Source organism: Mixophyes fleayi, chromosome 2 (genome assembly GCF_038048845.1).
Source record: "Mixophyes fleayi isolate aMixFle1 chromosome 2, aMixFle1.hap1, whole genome shotgun sequence".
Classification (NCBI taxonomy): domain Eukaryota; kingdom Metazoa; phylum Chordata; class Amphibia; order Anura; family Limnodynastidae; genus Mixophyes; species Mixophyes fleayi.
This window is the reverse complement of record NC_134403.1, coordinates 88,600,658-88,627,845: the sequence shown is the minus strand read 5'-3', so window position 1 is coordinate 88,627,845 and position 27,188 is coordinate 88,600,658. Positions and strand designations below refer to the sequence as shown.

General features: G+C 42.7%; 1 protein-coding gene across 5 annotated transcripts in view; it reads left to right on the top strand.

The window, feature by feature from the left end:
* The window catches only part of ANKRD52 (ankyrin repeat domain 52), a 55,770-nt gene extending 31,448 nt beyond the window's left edge, over positions 1-24,322 (top strand). For 3 of the 5 annotated variants that reach the window (XM_075199592.1, XM_075199593.1, XM_075199590.1), the window contains 13 exons: positions 971-1,082; positions 1,198-1,269; positions 1,414-1,615; positions 2,047-2,134; positions 2,499-2,616; positions 2,737-2,956; positions 3,077-3,164; positions 3,252-3,335; positions 15,366-15,511; positions 15,598-15,680; positions 18,765-18,847; positions 19,974-20,065; positions 22,971-24,322. In XM_075199592.1, coding sequence (XP_075055693.1) covers positions 971-1,082; positions 1,198-1,269; positions 1,414-1,615; positions 2,047-2,134; positions 2,499-2,616; positions 2,737-2,956; positions 3,077-3,164; positions 3,252-3,335; positions 15,366-15,511; positions 15,598-15,680; positions 18,765-18,847; positions 19,974-20,065; positions 22,971-23,206 — 1,624 coding nt within the window. In that variant the 3' untranslated portion in view covers positions 23,207-24,322. The remainder of the gene's footprint in view (positions 1-970; positions 1,083-1,197; positions 1,270-1,413; positions 1,616-2,046; positions 2,135-2,498; positions 2,617-2,736; positions 2,957-3,076; positions 3,165-3,251; positions 3,336-15,365; positions 15,512-15,597; positions 15,681-18,764; positions 18,848-19,973; positions 20,066-22,970) is intronic. The other 2 variants (XM_075199594.1, XM_075199591.1) reach the window with 1 other exon arrangement.
* The last annotated feature ends 2,866 nt before the right edge of the window (positions 24,323-27,188 follow it).

The following is a 27,188-nucleotide window of genomic DNA, read 5'->3' as shown; positions in this document are numbered from 1 at the left end:
AGTTCTTCGAGCCAAGCCCTCTTTCCTTCCTAAGGTTGTCTAGATTTCATTTAAATCAGGACATTGTCATTCCTGCTCTGACTGATTCCTTGTCTTCAGATAACGATGAGTCCATTTGTTATCTTGATGTCGTCTGTTCCTTGCGAGTTTATGTAAAAAGGTCACAGAAACTGCGCAAGACTGAGGATCTATTGGTTCTCTACGATGCTCACAAGAGGCTGGCCAGCTTCTAAAGTGACTATTGCTAGGTGGATTACGGCAGTTTTCCGTCAAGCTTATAGTGGGGCTGGGGAGCTTGTCGCAGATATTCTCCGGGCGCATTCTACAAGGTCTGTAAGTGCTTCCTGGGCAGCTCGTCATGGTGCCTCCAGTGAACAGTTGTGTAAAGCGGCCACGTGGTTGTCTGTACACACACTCACTAAGTTTTACAAATTTAATGTGTTTGCATCCAGGGATGCAAGTTTTGGGAGAAAGGTGCTTCGTGCCGTTTCTTCTGGTTGTGAAACTTCCTCTCCTCTAACCTTAGTGGGTGACCGCGTGTCCTGTGTACAGTCCTTGGGGTATAAAGTCCCATGAAAGTTCTCTCTATTGACCCTTTAATGTATTTGTACATAGTAATCGTATCTCCTAGATGCCTCTTTTCTAAAGTAAACATTTCTAAATTGGCTAACCTTTCCTCATAACTTAATGACTCCATACCCTTTATCAATTTTGTTGCCCTTCTCTGAACCCTTTCTAGTTCCAAATTATCATTTTTATAGAGTGGTGCCCAGGACTGTACTGCATATCTTTCTGTTGGGTTCTTAGGAGGTAATTAATTGCACTGATCACATCAAACTTGATAAAGCAATGTCATGCATTAATCAATGTGCTGCAGGATCTTTTCTTTATAATTACCTGACCATCGCCCAATATGATCCTCCTTTCCATGTTACGACTGTATTTCCATAACCTAATTCTTCCCTTGCAGCGCCTTAGAATTTCTGCTGGACAACAATGCCGATCCATCAATTCGTGATAAACAGGGATACGCTGCTGTTCACTATGCAGCTGCTTATGGCAACAGACAGAACATGGAACTAGTAAGTGTCTGGCAGCTGTTAAGTAGTTAAAACCATCTCTTCCTGTTTTTATTAATTCTGTATCATAGATATTTTACTCTTCCCTGAACAAATGTTGACTGTCTTTGTATTAAAGCTCCTGGAGATGTCTTTTAACTGCCTGGAGGATGTGGAAAGCACTGTACCAGTTAGCCCTTTGCACTTAGCTGTAAGTATCATTCTAAATGTTGTAACAAACACTTTATGAAGCTTTGAAATATCTCCTCAGAGCTGTCGCACATGCCCATATTGTTCTCTATATCTGCTATTGATGTCTCATCCAATTAAGTATACAATTCTGTTATGTTCATAGGCCTATAATGGTCACTGCGATACCCTAAAAGCTCTAGCGGAGACGCTGGTGAACCTGGATGTTCGTGACCACAAGGGCCGCACTGCGCTTTACCTCGCGACAGAAAGGGGTTTCACAGAGTGTGTGGAGGTTCTGATGAGCCATGGGGCTTCCCCTCTCATCAAAGACCGCAAAAGGAAATGGACACCATTGCATGTAGCAGGTAAGCACACGTGGCAGTTAGCTTAAGGCTAGCTATACTGTTGGTTTATGGATTTATTTTAGGTTGCTTATTTTTGTGGGAAAAAAATATATATTAAGTAATAATTGGTTAGCTGGTTATTTTAAATGCATAACTAAAATATGAGGTTAAAAATAATGTACCACTGCAGCTTGGTGAGAAGTGCACACCATTACAAAGTTGTTGGTTTTTTGTTGTGTTTTTTTTGTTTTTTGTTTTTGTTTTGCTTTAATAAAAATTGTCTATATAGAGCAAATAGGGTTTTGTGAAATATAAAGAAAAGCGAGTGAACATGCAGTATATTATAGAAGTAGCAAGTGTCATTCTTTAGTGTCTGACAGGAGTATCGCTGTATAAAATTGCCAACGTTTTCTTGGTAACAATAACTAGATTTGTATTTTTACATTCTCAAGCTGCCTCCGGAAACACTGATGTGCTGCACCTGCTGATTGACAGCAGTGAGAGACCGGACATTACTGATGTGACGGATGCACTGGGGCAGTGAGTTCTTCACCGAAGTGTCTATGCAATGTCATACATTTGTATCAGTTATGCCTACAGCCTTATGATTTTTATATAGTTACAGAACTTTATACCTCTAATACCAATATAATTTGTGGAAGTAATGCTTGTATTACAGTTGATGGTAAATTAACTCGTAATTCTGATAATATACAATTGTGTATACATTATAACCTGCCCAAATGTAACTGTGTGTCATTAGGTTTGTAGGGCTTGTCTCTGACAAAAGCTATTTTGTTATTTATTTGCACATAAGCAGGTATTTGGCTCTTAGTTTGGGAACAGTTTGTGTATTTTTCTGGCAGTTAAATCAGTGCAATATCTTTTGTATTTTAATGATAAGAACCCCCCTTATGCTTGCTGTGATGAACGGACATGTTGACTGTGTTCACCTGCTGCTGGAGAAAGGAGCCACTGTAGATGCTGGAGATAAAAGAGGGAGAACCACACTACACAGAGCGGTGAGCAAAGTGTTTGTGTCCAAATGAAATTGGGTTATGGTCGCCCCCAAGCCTACCAGCCCCCTAAAGTTAGGCCAATTTGGCTTTGCTTTTAAGTATGTCTTCTTGTGTACCCTGCAGTCAGTTACTGGTTGTGAAGACTGTGTGGGAGCTCTGTTGGACCACGATGCCTTTGTGCTGTGTCGGGATTACAAGGGACGCACACCTATTCACTTTGCTTCAGCTTGCGGCCATGCGACACTGGTGCACGTGTACTTGCAGGTTGCACTCTCTACAGACCCACTTGATGCAGTGGTGGATTACAACGGTTACACTCCCACGCACTGGGCTGCGTACAATGGTAAGGCCTACATGCCTAATCTCTTACATAAACATAAAAATATCTAAAGTTCTTTTATTGATGTTCTCGGCCATTTGTGCCTTCAGTGTGACCATTTGTCTTTGTCCTTTTATTTCTCAGGGCACGAAGATTGTTTGGAATTGTTACTTGAACACAACCCATTTGCTTACCTCGAAGGAAACCCTTTCACCCCTTTGCACTGTGCAGTGTAAGTGTTTTTCAAACAGTTTTTTTTTTTTTAGTGTGTAAAAAATGTGTGATATTTGCATTACATCTGTTTGCAATGTCCTTGTAGAATTAACAGCCAAGACGGTACGGCTGAGATGCTTATAGCGGCTATTGGTGCCAAGATTGTGAACAGCAAAGATGCCAAAGGGAGGTTCGTATAAACACAATATGAGACACACATTCATCAACTTACATGATATTATGATTGTATTTTATATACAGTAAATGCTATATGTAAAATACAGCACTTGCTGCACTCTGCAAAACTTTTATTTTGATAAATTTACTTAATGCGCTGTGTAAACAACTAATTTCCCCAAAAATGACCAACTTTTCAGCCAGTATAAAAATGAACATTAATCTTTACACTCATATCTTCCAATCAGTAATGATTTGCAAAGTTTAAAGTTATGGATGTTTCCTGTAACCTTTCAATTTACAATTTTCTCTTTCATCCATGGGGACACTGAATACGCTGGGATACGATGTTAGGACCTTGGGCACTTTTAAAACTACCAAAACCTCAAGCTCCTCCCCCCTATTGGGAACTTCAGTTTTTCAAAGTACCTGCATGAGCATCCGCGAGTAACCTTCTACTCTTTAAATTTTATTTTTAAATTCTCCTCTGCGCATTGGTGGCTGCGGGATTCCTGGAGCGAGCGGACGAGATACCGCGGACAATATTTCTGTCTGCCTTCACCCACAGTTTGATTGCCTCGGTCACTGATGCCACACAGTGGCTTGGATCCCCATTCCAGCCATTCCCTTCAAGCACAAGTCTGCATACCGGAGGAAGTAAATGGCTTCCCTCTTCCATGCCATACCAAATTGCTTTGCGCCTGTCTAGACAGATGCCCTATGCACAGCCTGTGAGGCAGAGTACCAGCGACTGCGCTAGTCTGTGGTCCCCCACTTACATGGCAGAGAAAGCTTTGGAATTATTTGGACCTGTTTGTTGCTGAGCTGTCGTAACTTGTTGCAAGTTCTAGGGAGCAGAGCAGGGATCTTCCCTCAGGAGCCACTGGGGCTCTGGAACAGGACCTCCTCTGTAGCACCTAAAGAGTCTGTCTGGGCGCAAGGCCTTATGTTGGTGTAGTTTCTCTTTCTCTGAAAAGATGTCTAAAAAGTCTGCCTTCAGTCATGGGAAGCCTCAGGCTTTGAGTTTTTCTCCAAGAAGGAAAGACAAGGTGAAAAATCTGACCCTGAGGCAGTCACTAAATAATCTGGACCTCAGAGAATCAGATTTTTTAAGATGAAAAAAAAAACTGTTTTTTACCCAGTTAGTGTCTTTTATGTATGTATTGGACCAGGCCTGATTGCAAATTTCTCTTTCATCCAGTCTGGGGGACACTGCTTACCATGGGGTTGTGGAGGGGAGCACGGCAGTTGGCACCTAGCTAGTTAAGTTTAGCACTGCTGACAGACCCCTCCCCTCTACAATCCCCCTGCCTCCTCCTCTTCAGTTTTTTCTAGGTGCCCAAAGGAGTTGGGCAGGTTTTAGAAACAGCTAGTTATTTCTTTTATTTATTTTTTAATAACTTTAATTTTCTTTTATTTTTAGACTTTAGTTAGGCTTAGGGCAGAGTTGGTAGTGTGTTCTATTATAGAGAGCACAATCCCAAAAAGAAACAAGGCAGCATGACCAGGCTCTGTCAGAGGGAGCAGACCGCTCTCAATGGCAGAGCATTAGCGGTCAGATTACAGAGTGACAAGAGGTCTCCCGGACCGCTGTCACTCTTGGAGGCTCCCCCGATAACCAGCGCTGCCACTGCAGGCATAGAGCGCCGGTTATCGGAATACCTTGCTGGCGGCCAAGATGACGTCATCGGTCCGCGGAGGTGCAGAAGAAGAGGAGGAGAGATCGTGGGCCATACCAAGATCCCCCCTCAGAAAAAGGAGGGGGCATCAGGGTATATATTGCTGCAGGAGACCTCTCCAAGGGGTCTCCATAACTCTGCCAAGAAGGATAAGTTCCTTTCTTTAATTAAAAAAAAAAGAGACAAAAGGCTGCAAGAGGGGGAACTATCACAGAGCTCCCCTGCTCTTCAGCACAAGTGGTACAGTCCGGTCTTCTGGCACCAGAGAAGCCCGGAAGGAACTTATCTTGGAGGGAGCAGGCACCAGGACACTGCTGTTGGACTTCTCCCCTGTGTAGCCCCTTTGGCTAAGTACCAAAACCTTTAACCATTTACAAACTGTATTTTGTGGTTTGAAGAGGGAGGCTAGTAAGGATTCTATTGTGTTCTCTTACTTGCACAAATATCACACTGTCTGTTACACACATAAAAGTACAACTTTTATTACAGATTAATTGGTTACTTGTTGCTTGCTCTGTCTCTCTTAATACATCTTTCTCTTTCATCCAGTCTGGGGGACACTGCATAACCATAAGGGTATTATCAGATCTAGGCCTCTTTCTTCTAGCAGGCGGTATTATCCGCAGCGGATAATACTTGATGCCCCCTCCTATGCAGGTATAGCCCACTTCTCCTTAGCCACCAAAGATCTCCTTCCTGAAATCCAAGATGGCTGCCATCATATGAAACATCCGATAACCGGCGCTCTATGCCTGCAGTGGCAGCGCCGGTTATTGGGGAGGCTCCAGGAGTGACAGCGGTCTGTGAGACCGCTTGTCACTCCCAATTCAGATACCCGTTCCTCCTGTCCCTGTCAGTGAGAGCCGCTGGCTCTCATTTGACAGGGGAGTGCCTGCGCTGCTCTGCTGTGAGTGTGTTCTCTATAGTAGAGCACACTCCAGCACTGCTACCTGCTAAAAAAGAGTTGAAAATGAAAGAATAAAATAAAAGTATATAAAATTACAAGTACTAAAAAACACTGCCCAACTCCGCGGGCACCTAAAAAAAACTGAACAAGAGGGGGCAGGGGGATTGTAGAGGGGAGGGGTCTGTCGGCAGTACTAAAAGTAAACTAGTTAGGTGCCAACTCCCCAAGCTCCCTCCACAACCCATGGTAAGCAGTGTCCCCCAGACGGAATCAGAGAAACGGATTTAACGTAAGTACATAAATCCTCTTTTATCTAGTGTGTTTGGTGTGCTTTTTCTTGTAAAATGTCAGATAAGGGAAAAGGGCCTATAAGCTAAATATTTTACATGTTCTAGATGTAAAGTTAAATTAACATGTGGGCAGAAGGACCCGTTGGCGCTCTGCTCTGACTGCGAAGGAGGGGGTCCCCTCTGCGCAAACCCAGCTTATTCCAGCCCCACTGACTGAGGAACCGGCCTGGGTGGCCTCCCTGACACAGTCGGTTTCCTCTTTAGCACAGATTATCTCTCAATCTACTCAGTTGCTAACTAGTGTGGCAGCCTCTGCGGCTAACAATGCTATTACAACTTTGGGGCTCCCTGCTGCCACAGGTTCTACAGGAACGGCTATAGCAGGACCTTCCTCTTTACTTACGGACCAGCCCCCTTTTCCCACAGAACTGGCATGGTCCTCAGCATTTATAAAGGGTTTGGACGGACTGAACCAGTTACTTGAATCCCCAGACCTGCCCCCTGCTAAAAGAAAGCGGCTTAGATCCGCTAATCCTCTTATGGTCCTTTCAGATTCTGAGGGATTTTCAGAAGTGGAAGGGGAAACAAATTTTGATCCTGACTAGGTTCAACCTTTGGAACAGGAAGAGAACACTAAAAATCAGTTTATTGATGATTTGGTTTTAGCAGTAAGACAGGCGTTGGACCTCCCAGAATCGGAGGATCCTAGTCCTAGAGACAGAAGTCCTTTTTAAGAAGGCCAAGAGGAAGGTTATCCGGTTTCCATCCTCTGTAGAACTCAGAGATATTGCAGAGGGAGCCTGGAAACAACCTGATAAAAAGTTCTCTGTTCCCAGGAGGTTCTCTTCAATGTGTCCATTGCAGGAGGACGTGGCTCGCTGGGAGGGAATCCCTAAAGTAGATATTCCAGTAGCCTGTTTGGCCTGACACACTCTCCTACCAGTCCTGGGCTCAGCAACTCTGCAGGATGCCCCTGACTGGAGAGTGGAATCTCCGCTAAAATCTATATTCGTAGCAGCGGGTTCTTCCTGTAGACCCACATTTGCTTCAGCTTGGGTTGCTAGAACCATGGAAGCATGGGCAGATCAACTGGCAGAGGCCTTACAGGACTCTGATTTACATTCTAAAGAGGTATCGGGGTACCTTTATGAGGTGGCTCAGAGCACAGCGTCTGTGTCCTCCTCTATTCAAGCTGCGTCAATTTCAGCAAGAACCACGTTATGGCTAAAATCCTGGGAGGGGGATTCGGAATCTAAAAAGTCCATCGAAACCATTCCTTTTTCAGCAGCAGGTTTGTTCGGCCCGGAATTGGATACTATAATTTTCCCAAGCAACGGGGGGGGGTTGGCAAAAGTACTTCTTTGCCGGTATTCTCAAGTAGGGGACAGGCCCCACGGTTCAGCTCCTTTCGTCAGCCCTTTCGGGGGACCTCCTTGCCAAAGGGGCAGTCATTTAGAGGTAGACAACCGAATGCTCGAGGCCTCTCTGTCAGAGACCTGCTGGGTCCGGTACCACATTGTTTTTTTGCAACACTGCTTCCCCGAGATCCACAAAGAAGACAGGCAATACAGGCCTGTGTCGCCTCTTTCTTCTTTTGCAAAAAAAGTCATTGCAGGGTCCCAGACAACCAGAAAGGGAAGGGTTTTTATTCAAATCTTTTTCTGGTCAAAAAACTGGACGGGTCCTTTCGACCCATTCTAAACTTGAAAAACCTCAATGTGCACTTACGAGTAGACAAATTTCGGATGGAGTCCCTGAGGTCGGTGATAAACAGCTTGCAGAAAGATCAGTTTATGGCTTCCATAGACCTAAAGGACGCATACTTCCACGATCCCATTTGGAGCGACAATCGGTCTCTCCTACGATTCACAGTGGGGACCTCCCACTATCAGTTTCGGCCTCTTCCCTTCGGCCTCTCCACAGCTCCGAGGGTCTTCACGAAGATCATGTCTGTGATGGCAGCGTGTCTTCACCTAAAGGGAGTTCAGGTCGTGCCTTATTTGGACGATCTGCTCATCAAATCCTCCTCAGAGATTTGCTTACGTCAGCACTTCTCCCCCACCATAGCGGTTCTCGAGAGCCATGGGTGGCTGATAAACTTAAAGAAATCCCAGGTGGTCCCGTGCCAACTCATGGTCTTCCTACGACTCATCATGGACACCAGTCAGCAGAAGGTGTTCCTGCCTGTGGAAAAGATCACTTCTATTCAGAGTATAACATCTCAGGGCTTGTCCTCTCCCAGTCCCTCAATTCATTTGTGCATGCGGCTGCTGGGAAAGATGGTGGCCTCCTTCGGGACAATCCCCTATGGTCTGGCTCATTCTCGATGCTTCCAGTGGGATCTGTTGACAAAATGGTCAGGATCCCACCTGCGTTTGGATCTCCAGAGGATCTCGCTGTCTCCGGGGGTGAGAGAATCGCTCCAGTGGTGGCTGAATCAGGATCACATGTCGATGGGCAGGTCTTTTGCTCCATGGTCATGGATCATAGCCACAACAGACGCCAGCCTGAGAGGTTGGGGGGCAGTAGTCCTGCACCTCAGGCTCCAGGGGCTCTGGTCAGTTCAGGAATCAGCCTTATCAACACGTTGGAGTTGGAATCAATTTTTTTAGCTCTTTGGGGGGGCCCAGATTCTCCTTCAGGGCCACCCAGTCAGAGTTCAGTCTGACAATGTCACGGCTGTGGCATATGTCAAGAGACAGGGATGGATGAACAAGGAGTGCAGCTGCAATGCGAGTTGCAGCTCAGATTTTTCTTTGGGCAGAACTGTATGTTCCAGCAATCTCGGCGGTGTTCATTCCAGGAATAAAGAATTGGGAGGCCGATTACCTCAGTCGCAATGCGATGATGCCGGGGGAGTGGTTCCTCCACCCGGAACTATTTCAGTCTCTAGTTCAGAGGTGGGGTCTTCCGGATATAGACCTCATGGCCTCCTGACACAACAAAAAGGCTCACAGGTTTTGCGCAAGGGCAAGAGACCCCTTAGCGGTAGCGGTGGACGTGATGACCATGTCATGGGATTTCAGGTTGGGATATCTGTTTCCCCCGATCCCCATGCTTCCTCGAGTACTCAGACGAGTGAGGCAAGACGGTCGGCTGGTAATTTTAATAGCTCCCTCATGGCCACGCCGAGTATGGTACGCGGACATAATCTCCATGGCGGTAGGACAGGGATATCGTCTTCTGTCGCGAGAAGACCTTCTTCTACAAGGTCCCTTTCGTCGTCAGAATTTACCTCAGCTCAGTTTAACGGCATGGCTGTTGAAGCCAGCCTTTGGAAGGCGAGGGGTTTCTCCCCCAGTGTAGTGAACACTATGCTACGAGCTTGTAAACCGGTTTCAGCTCGCATCAATCATCGTATTTGGCGAGCCTATATTAGATGGTGCGAAAATAAGTCTTGTCACACGTCGTTTAGGGTCCTTAAGAGTTCAGGTATCAGCGCTTTCAGTTTTCTTTCACCTGAAGTTAGCGGAGTTGCCAGACGTCAAGAATTTTCTTCAGGGAGTCTTACATATTCAGCCTCCCTACGTTCCACCCACAGCACCATGGGATCTTAACCTGGTACTGGATATGCATAAAGGGCCTCCTTTTGAGCCATTACTGGCGGCATATTTTAGGTGTCTTACCTGGAAGGTCGTCTTTCTTTTTGGCGATTGCATCTGCACGTAGGGTTTCAGAATTGGGAGCTGTGTCTTGCCGGGAACCATATCTGGTTTTTCACGAGGATAGTGTGGTATTAAGAACACTCCCTCCTTTTGTTCCAAAAGTAGTTTCGGCTTTCCATTTGAACCAAAAAATTGTGGTCCCGGTTTTTTCATCGACTTCTCATTCTGATCAGCAGTCTATGGAAAAGTTAGATGTGGTTAGGGCTCTCCGTATTTATGTCAAAAGAACTTCTCAGGTTAGACGTACAGATTCTCTGTTTGTTCTTTATGATTCTAATAAGAGGCTGGCCAGCCTCAAAACAGTCCATTGCAAGATGGATTACGGCAACCATTAAGCAGGCTTATGTAAGGGCTAACCGTCCTGCGCCAGAGAAACTTACGGCCCATTCCACCAGATCGGTAGGGGCGTCGTGGGCAGCGAGAAATGGGGCTTCTGCAGACCAACTTTGCAGGGCAGCCACCTGGTCCTCTGTTCACACCTTTTACAAAATTTTATCAGTTTAATGTATTTGCATCCGCGGATGCAAATTTCGCTCGTAGTGCTCTACGAGCGGGGCTTTCAGAGCGGTCCCACCCTTAGGGGGCTGCTTTAGAACGTCCCCATGGTAATCAGTGTCCCCCAGACTGGATGAAAGAGAATCCGTTAAATCCGTTTCTCTGATTCTGTCTGGGGGACACTGCGATCCCTCCCTTCTGCTTTTCCTCTGTGTGCACTTGGTTGATTGGCCTTTTCTCCCTGGGGCTTTTTAATTAACTGAAGAGGCAGGGGGATTGTAGAGGGGGGGGGGGGTGGTCTGTCAGCAGTGCTAAACTTAACTAGCTAGGTGCCAACTCCCGTGCTCCCCTCCACAACCCCCATGGTAAACGGTGTTCCCCCAGATGGAATCAGAGAAACGGATTTAACGTAAGTACAAAAATCCTCTCTTTCAGGTTTCTCACAAGTTACGTTCCCTATATCCAGCTTGCAGATTCTTCCATAGCATCCCTGGAGTACCATGGATGGGAACAATAAATCCCTGCCCATTTCAGGGGAAGTGTATGTTTAGCCTCGAGTTGGAGAAAATAATTTCCCTTTCTACAGGAAGGCGTTCCTTTCTACCTGTTAATGTAACCACATTTCCAGGTCCTAGATTTCACTCCTTTCGTCCCTCAGGGAAGCTGAGGAGTCAGACCGCCAGAGAACAGGCACCTCCACTACTTGTGGATGCGCCTTATGATTCTCATAAGAGAGGTTGGCCAGCTACCAAGCAAACCATTGTTCGTTGGATCCGGTCCATGATTAAGCATGCCTACGTGAGTAGGAATCGAGCTGTGCCTCAGGTTCTCACAGAGCACTCTACCTGGACGGTGGGGGCCTCCTGGGCTGCTCGCCAGGTGGCTTCTGCAGATCAACTGTGCAGGGCAGTGACCTGGTTCTCTGTCCATACCTTTTTTTACTTTTTTTTTTTTTTTTTTTTTTTTACCCGTTCAACAATAAATCTCTTCAGACGCTAGCTTTGTCAGCATTATTTTGTGGGCTGTTAAACTAGAGCATTCCCTCCCTTAGGGGCTACTTTAAAAGTTCGCCATGGTTGCAGTGTCCCGCAGAGTGGATGAAGGAGAAAATAAGATTTTTGTACTTGCGTTAAATCTTTCTCCAATGCCATCTGGGGGACACTGCGTTCCCTCCCTTTTGCTGTTCTACAGTTTAGTTTGTATTGTTGTACCCTTTTCTCTTTCATCCTATCTGGGGGACACTGCTACCATGGGGTTGTGTGAGGGGAGTGGAGTTTGGCACTTCACTAGTTAACTTGTTAATGTATCAAGCTGACAAACCCCTCCCCTCTGCAAACCCCCTGTAGCCTCTTCAGTTTTAGTTGAGTGCTCAAGGGATTTGGGCTCACTTATGCTAGGTAGTTTATATTCTTTAGTATAAAATGTTATTTAACTTTTTTTTATTTTTTTTTATTTTATTCCTTACAGAAGTGTGCTCTGTCCTATCGCACAGAGCACACTCGTTCAGGGAAAGGAGCACCTGTCAGACACCCGGACGGCGCTCACTGACAACAGATCATTTTTATTATCCTCTTTTTCAGTGCTGACAGGCAGCTTATATATAGCTGCTGTCACACTGTTCGTTTCCCGATTACCGACGCTGCAACGAGTGATAGAGAGCACCTATAATCAATAGCGTCAGCAGCTGCCATTCTCAACTATACCAAGTACCCTCATAAAAGAAGGGAGGGGACTTGGTCCCTACTTATAGCGACCGCAGTAGTAAGGATTACTGCTTAGTGAAGAAGCAGCAATTCGCCATTACCGGCATTAATATTTAAAGAGGAGCAAGTGCAGGACTGGGAGAGAAGGATAATAGAGCTTCCCCACCTGCAGAGAAAGTTTGGACTCTTCCAGGGCTGCAAGAACTGCCCTGGAAAAAGGCAGCAGCTACCTCTGAGGAGAACACGCAAAGCTGCTGACAGACCTCTCCTGCTCCAGACATCTTAGCCTTATGGAAGGCTAAGTACCACTAAGATATTTCTATACTCACTATAATATAAATAGCGGTGCTTTAGAAAAATTAATTGATGCAAATAGCATAATATATAGTATACTACCTGCATAGATATTTCTTTTGTCTGACACACAGAAGATACTAACTAATCTATCTCTGTAAAGACTGTCTATTTCTTGTGATTGCCTGTATTACATTTTATTGCTGTGACTGTTGCTTTTAAAATGTCTGAGAAGGGTAAAGCACCTTGTGCAAAATATTATACTTTGTTCTAAGTGTAAAATTAAATTACCCATTGACAGCAGTACCCGGGGGCGCTTTGTACTGACTGCGCTGGGGTTACCCTAGTAGCGCAGGCACAGACTAGCGCACCACCAATAACAAACACCAGCATGGGCGGCTGCCCTGACGCTGAGGGTTGCCACATTTTTACAACTGCTTTCTAAATCGACAAAAATTCCGGCGGTTGCTGCGGTACTCCCTTCAACCTCTGGAACAATAGACCCCCTTATTTGAGGTGGGACCACGGGGATCGGACAGGCGGGGGATCCATCCTTACTCTTCTCTCAAGCCCCTCCAACAGGAGAATCGGCTTGGTCTACATCCTTGGTCAGAAGCCTAGATCGGTTACACTGTTTGTTTTTTTGAATGTGCCAATACCTTTACCCAAGAAAAGCGACACTCTAACCTTCTTCTGTCCCCCTCTGATTCTGAGAGATCCTCAGAAGAGGGAGAGCTTATAGAGGATTCTGATTCCTCACAGGTTACAGACCCAGATGGCTCTCTCCGCCTTATTCTGAACCTAAAACAGTTGAATCTACACCTGCAGGCAGACAGATTTCAAATGGAATCCCTCAGGTCGGTTATCAATGGACTGGAAGCAAACCAGTTCATGGCGTCAATAGACATCAGACACCTATCTCCACGTACCTATCTGGAAGGCAGATTAGGCCCTCCTCAGATTCACAGTGGGACCTTCTCACTACCAGTTCAGAGCTCTCCCATTTGAGCTCTCAACAGCACCAAGGGTGTTTACTAAAATAATGGCTGTAATGGCGGCTTGTCTTCATTCCAGAGGAGTACAAGTTGTGCCCTACCTGAACGATCTACTAATCAAAGCTGTCTCTGCTCACCTGCTAGACCAGCATCTGTAGGCCACCATCAGGATCCTTGAGATGCACGGGTGGCTCATAAATCGGTCCAAATACCAGTTAACTCCTTGCCAGAGACTTATCTTTCTGGGACTAATAATTGATACCAACAAACAAATGCCTAATGGCATCTTGTCACACCGAAAGGCCTAACACTTTTGTTCAAGAGTGAGGGACCCCTTGGCGGTGGCCATCGATGGAATGACAATAACCTGGGACTTCAGGTTAGGATACCTGTTCCCTCCCACTTCCATAATTCCCTGCGTCCTTCGAAAAGCCAAACAGGGCGCATTCCCAGTAATACTGGTGGCGCCGTCGTGCTAGGAAGCCAGTCTCTGCTCGCATTTACCACCACAGCTGGCGTACCTACATTAGATGGTGTGAGAGCCGACCCTGTCACAGAGCTTCCTTCCGCGCCTCAAGGGTTCTTGCTTTCCTCCAGGATGGCCTGGATGGGGACCTTCGCCTGGGTGCCTTTTTAAAGGTGCAGATCATACCTGACATCAGGACCGTCCTGCATATCCAACCTCCATATATTCCGCCCACGGCACCCTGGGATTTCAATCTGGTCCTTAATATGCTTCAAGGACCTCTCTTTGAACCGTTACTGCGGAATTACTATTCTTAACTGGAAGGGTATGTTTCTTCTACGAGTTGGGTGCTCTCATGTCACAAACCATATCTTGTTTTTCACAATGATAGTGCGGTTCTCAGAACAGTTCCTCCTTTCCTGCCAAAAGTGGTTTCCAGTTTTCATGTTCACCAAGAAAGTATTCACAGGGAAGCCACAATCTTCTGGAGCAGGCTCTATGGAGTTTCTGGATGTGGTCAGAGCTCTCCGAATATATGTCCTTAGGACATCAAAGAATCGCTGCACGGGTTCCTTATTTATTTTATTTGACTGCTCGAAACGAGGATGGCCGGCCTCCAAGCAATCGATTGCTAGTTGGTTTACGTCGACTACGAAGCAGGTTTATATCGATACTAACCGACCTATGCCAGATCGTATTGTTGCCCATTCTACTTATTCGGCGGGGGCATCTTGGACTGAAATGGGGCCTCGGTGGTCCAGTTATGCAGAGCAGCCACTTGGTCCTCGGTCCATACCTTTACAACATCTTATCAATTCAATGTATTTGCGTCTACGCCAGTTTTTGCCATAGTGCTCTACGTGCCGGGCTGTCTGAGCGGTCCCTCCCTTAAGGGGGCTGCTTTAGAACATCCCCATGGTAGCAGTGTCCCCTAGATATGATGAGAGAAAAGAGAATTTTTATACTTACGATAAATCCGTTTCTCTGATTCCATATGGGTTAGACTACGTTCCCTCCCTTCTGCTCTTCTGCTGTGTGGCCTCTGGTTGGTTGATTCCCCTTCCTTGGGGCTTTATATTTAAATTGAAGAGGCTACAGAGGGGTTTCAGAGGGATGGGGATTGTCAGCTTAATACATTAACAAGTTAACTAGTGAAGTGCCAAACTCCACTCCCCCCACACAACCCCATGGTAGCAGTGTCCCCCAGATAGGATGAAAGAGAAAAGGGTACAACAATACAAACTAAACTGTAGAACAGAAAAAGGGAGGGAACACAGTGTTCCCCAGATGGAGTCAAGAGAAATGGATTTATTGTATATAAAAATCCTCTTTACTTGGGACTTTAGTTTTACTGAGGTCTATGGGGTTGCGGAGGGGAGGAGTCAGCAGCAGCAAGTTTAGTTAAAATCTCAATTTATGTTTTGTTCAAGAGTGCAGATTGTGCGATTCCTCTGTGAAGTATTTTTTACTATATTTGTTTCTACAAACATGAGCATCTTTGTACCATGACTATTACAGCAATTTATTTGCTGCTGATTTCTTTGGCTAGGACTCCTCTTCATGCTGCAGCCTTTGCTGACAATGTGACTGGTTTACAACTACTGCTGCACCACCAGGCTGAGGTTGATGCCACTGACCAGTCAGGTCGGACGCCACTCATGACAGCAGCAGAGAATGGAAGAACTGGCGCAATTGGTAAGATGCAATTTTGTTTGAAGGAATCATCAAATATGGTATTTCTCAGTTTGTTCTCTTCTAATTATTTCTTTTTCTGATTTTAGAGTTCCTATTGTTTCACATGAAAGCAGATTTAACTGTGATGGACATAAACAAGAACACGGCTCTTCACCTAGCCTGCAGCAAGGTGCCTGGATCTGCTTATTAATTATTGTCTCTGGCTTTACCATTTCAGTGTTTTTATTAAATATCGCGATAATGTCAAAGATGCATTTCCAGATTACTGGTTGTATAAATAATGCTTTTATACAGTCCTTAGATTATGAGATCTGAGAACCTTGTTTTTTTTTTTGCTAACAGCCTTTTAGTTTTGATTTTGGTTCTGCATATCACCAAGCATAAGCCTCACAAGAAGTGCGGTAGGAACAGTATAATTGAAAAATGCGACAGAGGTACTCGCCTCCCTGAGATTCCTCAGAGGAGGAACAGAACACCATATCTAGTTTATACATTCCTCCTGTGATGGGCACAATTAATCAAATCCAGTTTTTTGTTGTGGTGTGCCCCCCCGCCCCCTTTGATTTAGTTCTAATGAAAGATGTGTTAGATGGGGGAGGTGTGTTAGAACTGTTTTCTTCAGTACAAGAACAATTTCATGAACATAAAATGACTTTTCTGTTTACTTTGCTGTATGTAAGTGGTTCCACATTCTGCTGCTTAAACATTACTTTGTTTTAATTTTAAACCATGGCCTTCTATTTCATTGAGGTTTCCACTTTGCCAATGTTGATGTCTTGTGCTCTGTTAACTCTTGTTGCTTTTCAAACCAATCATGGAATTACCAGTGTTCTATAAAATGTTTTCCTCTGTCTATAACAAATATAAGTTTCCATTTTGGATCACATTGCTGGCTTGTGTACTGTGTGTTCTGTCTACATAGTAGTCTGTTGAGGTTTGCAGTGGAACTAGAAGTCTGATCAGCAGTAGGTGAATATCTATATCATTTGACAGTCAACTTTTTGCAATCATATTGAAAAAATGAAACCGCATGCTATAGTGTGTGTGTGTGTATATATATGTATGTGTGTGTATGTATATATGTATATATATATATATATATATATATATATATATATATATGTATATATATATGTATATATATATATGTATATATATATGTATATATATGTATATATATATATGTATATATATATATGTATATATATATATATGTATATATATATATATGTATATATATATATATATGTATATATATATATGTATATATATATATATGTATATATATATAATAATTTTATTTTTTTCCTCCTTGAAATAGTCAGTAAGCCAGTCCATATTGTAAAATGAACTGTTTTTCTCTGTATATTTTCTAGCTGTCTCTGTAGTGGAAGCTGCGTCCGCTCCACAGTTCAATAGAAAGCAGATCACTCAATAGTCAGGTTGTGATGAAGCGGAGTGGTGGGGGATAAACCGCGCTTTCCTTCTATGTCATATGTATAATGCTGCCTAGTGTGGGAATTCTAAGTGTAAGGGGTGGGTCCCTTCCCTTCCCCTAATGGTCATAGAGTAAAAAAAAAAGAAAAAAAAAAAGCAGCATTCCCTGGCGCAATGGATGTGGAATGGGCGCAAAAATGTATTCAAACAGAAAAATAATAAAACATATATAGCATATATGGTCCTGACAAAAAGAAACTCTATACATAAATATGCAGTAAAGTAATATTCAGAATGACCAAATTCCAATATTAGTCCAACAAGTTCAAAACTCAACATATACATCCTCTCTGGAGGAAAAGGGAAATAAATAGAAGTCCAACATCTCAATACAATATGACAAGTTCAGTAAAGATAGGTTTCCTATGTATAAACCCAGAGTCCGGTTACAGTAAATCAATAAGGATAAATAGCATACCTTAAGGGAGAGCCATGCATAATTCCCACTCGTTGAATAGCCTTGGTACCGTAAGCAGGAAGGATGCTGTCAGATGCTTTCCTTAGCGATGCTGTATCGGGGTAAAGAGATGCGACAGGCCTGTGTGGAAGTAATTGGTTCCAGTTTGTCCCTTAGTGATCTGAAGTGTAACGGTCACCACTGCTGGGGTTCTCCCTCCTCAAAAATAATGATATAGCGATAAACAGGCCTCAGCTTGAAAGGTAGATCTCCGGGGCAATCAAAGTAACATCCTTAATCGTCTTCCTATTACCTACCCAGAGTAACTGGTGGCTGATGTCCGAGTGGTGCTTCCGTGCGCATATGTAACGGTGTTGGCGGTTTCTGCCCGTACAGGATTCCTTTGTTAGCAGCTCCATGGAGACAAATAGATGTACGATGGGGAGCAAACCGCAGGCTTAGTAGTAGGTCTCTTATGTCAGATGTAGTATATAGCGAGTGTAAGTGGGAAACCTGCGTGTTTCGCCCAGACTGGGCTTTCTCATGGATGGATGTATTTCAAAGCGTGGAGAATGAGACCACCTGCTGCTCATTCATAACATCTCACTGACAGGCAGTCGTAGGAGGTGTGTGGGGGTGGGGGGGGGGGGGAACAGGCCACATTGAATCTCTGACACACCCCAGTGGAAAAAAGTGATCCTGCAGCAGGACCAGAGATTCTCACACACACACACACACACACACACTCTCCTACAACACACACACACCTACATCTCCTACACACACACACACACACACACACACACACACACACACCTACAACTGCCTGTCAGTGAGATGTTATGAATAAGCAGCAGGTCTCATTCTCCACGTTTTGTAATACATCCATCCCTGAGAGAGCCCAGTCTGGGCGAAACGCGCAGGTTTCCCACTGACATTTGCTACAACTGACATCAGAGACCTACTAAGTCTGCGGTTCACTATATATGTTTTATTATTCTTCTGTTTGAATACATTTTTGCACCCATTCCACATCTATTGCGCCAGGGAATAATACGTTGTGATGAACAACTGATTTGTTTCCATAGGACCAAGGAATTATTCACTGCAAAGTTTGGAGTGGAATAGGTTTCCAACACCATACCGTTAATAAAATAAGGCTTCATTATTGTGGTAAATGATATCGGCTCATTTTTTTGTTTTTATTTTAAATAATAATACAATTTGAGTGAGTGGTTTTCATCTTTCAGAATAGCAACTGTACAGGAAAACAGTTGTTGAGCGGGGTCAGTTGTATTTAATTTTAGACGGCCAGGTTGATACATCTGTTCAGTTCCCTTCATCTGGTTGTTCTTCCAGGGTCACGAGAAGTGTGCCTTGCTGCTTCTAGGGGAGACCCAGGACACAGGCCTTATCAATGCAACAAACAGCATGCTGCAAATGTGAGTGACGTTGCTATAAGCCACCCGTAGTCTTGTTTAAGTTGTTGTTCTTCTCTCATGTAAAATAGGAATACCAGCATTGCTCTATCATGTTAGCTGGACACTGACTAGTGCCAGTGATGGGATTATAGGTTCGACTTTGTCCATACACGAGTCCAATTTGTGAAGAGAAAGATAAAAGGGAGTGCAGAATATAAATTGTAAAAAATTACAATTATGCAAAAACAAAATTAATATGAATTATTTATATGCAGAACACAAGATTTCTAAACATGATGGGGCATATTCAATTAAGCCCGAACATCGGGGGTGCGAACGTAAATCCGCAATGTTGCGGTAAGGCGGAGTGCCTTCAGATCCGTTCCGGATGTACTTTGCACTTAATTAAATATGCCCCTATGAATTAATGTAACTTATTTTTTTATATTCTGTGCATCTCTTCTTTCTATCTTTAACTTGGTGCTGCATTTGTATAATCTTGGCTGTATAGCTAGTTTGCAACCACTTTTAATCAGTTTTATTTTATTCAAATGTCTAATTGTTTATATTCTCTAAGAGTCCAGTTTGACTGTGCACAAACACTGGTAGAGATCATCTTATGACCACATTTACCAACATGCCCATTAATCCAATAGACTGGATATTTATCGGCCATTATGGCTGCCTTTGGGGCTTTTGCCAGAGATCGATTGGTGGCCAAGATTACACCACACTGATGTATGGTGATATGTGGCAGAGGAGCAGCTGTGTTTACATGGACACAGCAGAGGCGACAATTTGTGGGCTGAGACGGTATTTATGAGAATGACGCCTATCTGTTCGTTAGGAACCTAGAACATCTCTGCTCCAATTTATGAATTCTGTTCATGAGATATTGGTTGAAGGGAAGCTTTAGTTTATGAATATTGGTTCAGCCAGCAACGAGCCTGCCAAACCATGGGTCTTCTGTAATGCATGTTTTCATTATCAAGCTTTTGCCTCTTCACATGAATTTGTCACTGGTGACCATGTAAATTACAGCTATATAATAATGTAGTAGTGGGTGCACACACATTGGATGCGATAGTTGTTGAATAATGATTGAAGGAGTACAGTGTTTTCCTACATTTTGTTGTTCTCCTGTTAGGCCGCTCCACATTGCTGCCCGAAATGGGCTTGCATCCGTCGTCCAAGCTTTGCTTACAAGAGGAGCTACGGTTTTGGCTGTGGATGAGGAAGGTGAGACTTGTACTCCCCTATCCTATAAAATAGTGCCATAGAATTCAATGTGTATACAGTGGCCCTGGATGAGGATTGAATGATTTAAGTAGGATTGTTGAAATATGCACATTTTTATGCAACACTTTTATAAGTGATCAGTTACTATGTTCTAATTTGATAACACCACCCTTTGCCTAATTAGATACCCTTGGTCCTGCTGCTTTTCAGAGCGCTTTATAGCTATCTTCAAATCGCTCAGACTGAAATGCAAACTGGGATATCTGAATTGGTGACTACTACCGTATATATTCACACACTTTCATTTATCACAGTCCTGAAGAAATATTTTCTGTTATGGTGAAGCATTCCCCCACACCCCCATGCATATAGCCTACCTGAGTGTAACCATGTTGTTAAAAATGCCATATTAAACCATTTAAAAAAAAACAAAAAAAAACCCCGCTTTTTTAAGGCACTGCTTGCATTATGCAAGTGTGAGAAATTGTTTTTCTGTGGCTTTGGGGGAGAGAACTGAAAAATGTCATGTCCTACATGCAAGTGATACCCAGGAGTGAGTATAGAACACTATTTGGGACATATCAAGCCAACTCACTGTATTGTCTTATAGAGAACACTATCTCTCCCAAGTGGAGGGAGAATACAGAAAAGCTGTAATCCCAACCTAAAAATTACTACAAGTTTTAGTGATGGGAAGAGGTACAAAATAAGTAGAGGGAGAAGGACAAGGAAGACCTTTTAAAATAAACAAGGGTGGACAGCACTATAAATGACATCTCAAAGTCCAGCTGCAGGTTGGATTCCTAAACTCTGTTCCATACAAACTACATACCTACAGCAACAGGAGATGTTCTAAGCAGAACTATTACATCACATGTTAGGGTGCAACAAGGTTTGGCACAATTGCTGAAAGACATTATGCCATGATTGCCAGTGGAAAAAGATATGAATGTTATTGATCTTTGCACATCCTCTGTTGTCTTGGTATAATATTTTGTATTTTTTTTTTTTTACTTTTGCTTTCATGAATTTGTATGTTGGGTGTTAGTGGCCATTTACCTGAGCATGCTTTTTTAAATATTAATGTAATTGTGTTAACTGTATAATTTCTATAAGAGTTGAAGATATCATTTACAATTCCAGGACCTCCCTGGGAGAGCGCACCCCCCCTCCCCCAAGAGGATTTGTTCCATCCACCCCATAGATCTTAAGAGACAGGTTAAAAATCCCTCTCCCACCACCCTTTCCATAGTGGCGGTGGTGTCCCTCAGGATTGGGCATTTTATTACAGTGAAAGGTGGATAAGGGTCAATGGCTTCTTGGCAGTGAATGTTCCAGGGAGTGAAGAAGCAGAGATATGCAGAGATTTCCTCAGAACAGGTAGCTAATAGAATGCTACACATGCAGCCAGACAACAGGTCTTACAGTAAAAAACCTGAGGGAAGGTATGTTTTTTTTTTCCATGGGCAGAATCAAATCTGAATTCAATCTCTAGTCGGTTTGAAGAGCAACCACAGTGCCTTAGATTATTTTAGGTGAGACCGCTGGATAAATACCTTGTGATTTTGACACCATTCTGCCTGGTACAGAACAACCATATCAGCAATATTTTTTATTTTTTAATATCCCAGTGATTTTTGAAGGGGGAATGGATGCTCTGAATTGAAAAGGAAATTTTTCTCTTACTATACATTTTCTCTGAGACAGATACCAAAAGTCAATGTATATGATCTATCCTTGTACTCTGGCTATATCAAGAATTCCACTGGCCTGTCCAGATTACACCCAGGGATAGGAAGAGCCACGTTTTCTACCTTAATCCTAAATGATTGCTGCTTGGGAATTAAAGACTGTCTGCCAGAAGATAGAGGTGCCTGACTTGTTTCATGGTCTAAAAGATCCTGGTGTAACTCTAAAAATGTCAACCCTTGTAACATTTATCAAATATCTTGAATTTTTTTATTTAGTCTGGGTTAGACCCCTGGGTCTATTTTTGATTACCATTTTAAAAGTTTGAGTGTTTTTCAACATTTATCATAGAATATGCTTAAGGGCTGAGGTTACATTGGTTGGAAGATTCCTTGAGATAAACCTAAAGTATTGTCAGTCGCACCCTAAAATTTCAATTAGGTTTTGATGGAACTAAACCTTCCTTCGTTTCAATCCTTCAATAAGATTTTGTCAAAACATGCCTTAAGTTTTCCTTCTAGCAATTACTACAGCTTGCCAAACTAGACAATCCCATGCCTTTACCATAACACATTTGAATACTATGTCAAGGTTACATAGAGGTGGTAATTTTTCAAATTTATTACCTAAAACTTGAAAGAAGAGTTCCACACCTAGATGAAGGTGTCTGATTCATTTCCTTGATGTAACCAAGACTTGGAGATGGGATTACCACCCGTTAATTCTGAAGATTGTTGAAGAAACTTCTATAAAGGTGAAGTGTGATTGTGCAAGAACATTTTTGACTTTATGAGCAGAGAACCCTGGAGCCAGAGTGGTCCTGGGGCCAGCATCCATACTTTCATCAGTCATCATTGTATCAGTGTGCCTAGCCTTCAGAAGAAAAGTTTTGTAGTTTTCTGTTATGTTTTGTTTGTTTTTTTTTGTTTTTTTGCAAGTGGCTGCCCCCTCCCCACCCCCAAAAAAATATCCCTCCAATGTCTCCTTCGCTTAAGTATGTTTGAAAAGTAGATGTTCTTCTGTAAGTTGTTGAGAACTCAGGGGTTGAGGGATGGATTTTTAACCTGTCCGTTCCCATAAGTTAGTGGGAACAAATCTCTTGGTGTTGGCTGCTCTCCAGGAGGCCGCCTGGAAAATAAGTGACTGGTTAGTTTGATTGTTTTTTTTCAAATACTAGTACTCTGCAACACTGACAGCTTTTTTTATTTCTTGACAGCAGGTCACACACCAGCCTTGGCCTGTGCTCCCAACAAAGATGTAGCGGATTGCTTGGCACTTATCCTATCCACCATGAAGCCTTTCCCACCAAAAGACGCCATCCTCCCCTTCAGCTTCAGCCTCCTGAACAACTGCGGCATCGCTGCCAAGACTGCCCTCCCTAATGGTGGCGGCTGTGCCTACACAAAGGATCGGCATGGTTCCATTGCCATGGATGGCTGCTATTCTGAGTAGCTCCTCCTGCCCTGCGGGTTACCCAAAACCTTACTTTAATTTATTTAGTGTAATACATATAGGGCACTTTAAAGGAGAACAAGACACAACAATTGCAGAGGTATGCTGTGCCTGGGCTTTCTTCCTGTGTTCACCTGCTCACCTGAGCTGTCCTGGCCTGCACTGAAGCCTATGTTATATTGTACCTTCCTTGTATTTGGGAAGGAAGCCCAGGTTGGGCGGAATGAAGTTTACTGAGGGGGTGGAGGGGGGTACGTACGTCTTTGTTCTGTGGTTCATTTTATCAGATTTCCTTGCTTTCACAATCTTTAGTATGACTGTGAAAAAAAGGACTCTGTATCCACCACGTTTTCAAGGTTCAATTCATGTCTTTGCTGCTGTAAGGTCCTGAAAGCCATTATACAGTTAAAGGGTTACAAGGCCTTAATATGTATTTCAGGGGCAGCTTAGTAATTCTATTAGGGGTGACAGGACTACATGGGCAAGCAGCACCTTACTTTTCAGTTCATGTCACTAGACTGGTAGCACTCTTTCTACTTTACAACGCATTAGAAACCGTTGTTTAATGGCTCGCTTACCTTATGCCTTTCACATTTTGGGCACTACAAAATTGCTTGCTTTTCTCTTTATGCAAATGAGGTGCTGTAATTAGCCAGTTGATGGATCTTCAATCGACATTCCCACTATGCACTGCTGCAAAATACCCCTGCCAGTTAGGCACTTTAGTGATCCTGTGTTTTCTAGTGCTTTTATTCCTTTTCTGGTCTTCCCATTATCTGACTCCACTAGATGTTGTATCTGCCATGTCATCAGTATTTTGAATTATTTATACTAATCTTTCAAACTTCTATGGGGGTTTGAAACTTTCTTTTTTGCAGTCTGTTCCCATGGCTTTCTAGGCTGCACAATTTTGTTTTTCCATCTCCTGTCTGGAATGCAGATTGTCGCAGTCTCTTCTATTCAGAGTATAATTTGCACTTGAATTAGACTTTTTAACCTAAAGCGATGTTCTAGTAGGGGAGTGAATTTGTGTGAGAGGTTATTTTAGTACTAGATGTTTACTTGAGCTGATGTGAATTGAAAGGTTTTGCATATTTAATTATCAAAATATAAGAATGGTGCTTTTTTTTTTTTTTTTTTTTGCATATATATATGTGTGTATATGTGTATATATATATATATATATATATATATATATATATATATATATATATATATATATATATATATTATTCATGCAATTATTTTAGTATTCATAGAGCAAATATTAGAATGCATTAATCCAAGCCATTGTTCTGTGTAATGCAATAAGGCAAGGCATGTATGGACATCTTCAGCTCTGCAAGTTTCCATGACTGTTACTGAGTTTCTTGGAAATTATGCATTAGCTCAAACATAGTGTTTTACTTCACGTCCCACCTCCTTGTTTCATATTTGTCCTACATACTTATCTATTTCCGACTTGGTACGTATTTAATGTATTCCCCTTCCTTTATTCTACCAAAAATATGTAATATTGCAGCTTGTCAATTGGTTGCCATAAAGCAAAATGTTGACAAAAGGGATCAATTCTTAATAGAAGGAAGGAATATACGGTGCTATGAGTTATACTTTTTTTTGTTTTGTTTTTCCTTGCCCATTTCCAGTACCTGTTCCCTTTTATTCTGATGTAAAATTGTATTTTTGGGAGGCTTTTATAAGGTGTTTTAAGTGGCATTTCTTCCTTTTTTAACTGTCGTCCTGCATTTCACACCCAAAAGGATAATTCGGGGGAACGACGTCCACCAGAGCCATTATCTGGCTTTCTAAAGTAAAACATAAGTACCATAAAATCATATTTTCGTAGCTATGGCAGAGATATGGAGTATGTTTCAGACCAGTGTTGTATAACCTGTAGGACAGTAGCTGCAGATCAGTACAAAATATACTGATGATGCAGTCTGGAATGTAGCCCTCAATAGACTGGCATCATTTTTAATTTTTGTTGTCGTGCTTGAGACACAAGTTCATTCGTTGTCTTTTTTTTGGGTTTTGTTTTGTTTTGTTTTTGTTTCTGTGTAGAAGTATTTGGGGAGAGGCTCCATTTTCACATATGGTGTTGCTGTTTGTTTAGTACAATGGTTTTCAATGTACCGATAGTGCAGAAATGCATTTCTCAAATTATCGTAACATATTGGTATATTTTGTTTTTGATCATGGCAATTTTTTTTTCCAAAAAATCTCTACTTATGCCAGCCTAGCTATTACTCTTGCATACTTAACATGTTACTGCTGTTCTACCATGCCTTCCCACCAATATAATGTATATCAGAATGCCTCCCTTTATTGGTAGGTTTGGTAGAAGAGCATGACTCGTAGAAGCCTTTTTACCTGCAGCTATGGGGAACACAACATAACTGCCACTATATATAGAATGCATTGAAACCTGTAAACCAACGCAGCAACAGTACACAAACTTTCAGCTTGCACGTTAGACATACCATGGATGCTGCACGTCCTACTGTCCTGCATCAATGGGTTCCCCCATCAGTCATACTGCATGCTTATACTTCTAATGCAATCCTCATAGTGCCAGTGGGACATTGGTCTCCTTTTTGGTAAGACATGCCACTGATGGCGGACACCCAGAGGCTATAAATGTGGGCAAAAACTCACCATTTTTTTTTCCTTTTTCTTCAAAAGCCTGTATAAATGGACTGACCATACCTAAGATGGGGGTCAATGAATCCCAGTTCTACATTCAGTATATGTAATCCATTCAGAACACATTAAATTAGTTGACTATAGTCTATATGGTTTTCCCAGACAACATAAAGTTGGTTATATTTAAGGGAAATCATTAGTTTATTTTTGTTTTGCCCCTTGAATTTTGACAAGTGTGCGAAAACAAATTGCTTTAGATTGGTTTGACATAGAGCGTGTACCGCAGAACAGAAGATGCCAAAAATGCACTCTAGTGTTCAGTCCCCTGGTTTTCATACATATGGCAGCTTCTAAGACACCTGCAATTGAGCGCCCCAAAGATTAGGGTTCATTAATTATGGTGGCATCTTTAGAAGTGAGGCAATGTTATAAGCGGCATAGCCTCATGTTCACAGACCAATCCACATTCACATTAGGGTTTTATAAATCCTACTCCTATATTTCCCAAATCCAGTCCTCAAGGAGCCACCTGTGGATCTTTTATAATGTCAGTCAGTAATTCACATATCTGTGCTCCTGCAGATGTGGAAAACCTACACTGTTAGGGGGTCCCTGAGGACTGGAGTTTGGGGAAACCCTGCTCTATGGCAGTGTTTCCCAAACCCAGTCTCGAGGGACCCCTAACAGTGCAGGTTTTCCAGGTCACAAGTGAAATAATTATACCGCCTGTGGATCTTTCAAAATGAGTACCTGAGGACTGGGTTTGGCAAACATGGCACTATGGGCACCTGAAAAGACCAGTGTGTAGAAGAAGACCCTAACCTCCTTGTGCTCTATCGTAGCTTTTGTTAGCGGCTTTCAGTCTTAAGTTTGTAACTGTATAACACACAGCCAAGTTTTTGCTGAAGGAGTGAGACATTGCCTTAGTTTTCACCTGTGCCAGCAATGTTCTTGTATGTCTCTTGTTGGACCTTACACTTGCTCAGTTGCATGAGTCGCCACAATCACTATGAACTATTTAAAAAAAAAAAAAATGAAATGTCCGGGACATTTCATTATGAACGAATAAGGAAAAACACTGGATTTGAAATTAAAATTGGCCTATATTCATTATTGTAATTGGAATTGTAAATAGAACATTGAATTTAATTGGACAAATATTTAATCTTAGATTGTTTTATTTACTGAAGCAATATAGCTAATTCTATTAACTTGTTTTTATTAGAACATTTTATTCTTTTTAAACTTTTTTGTTTGTTTACAGTAAAGCTGAAGTATGCAGTTGAGCGGTGTTAATTTGTTTTGTGGTTAGTTTACACTTATGTCAACGTTACAGGTG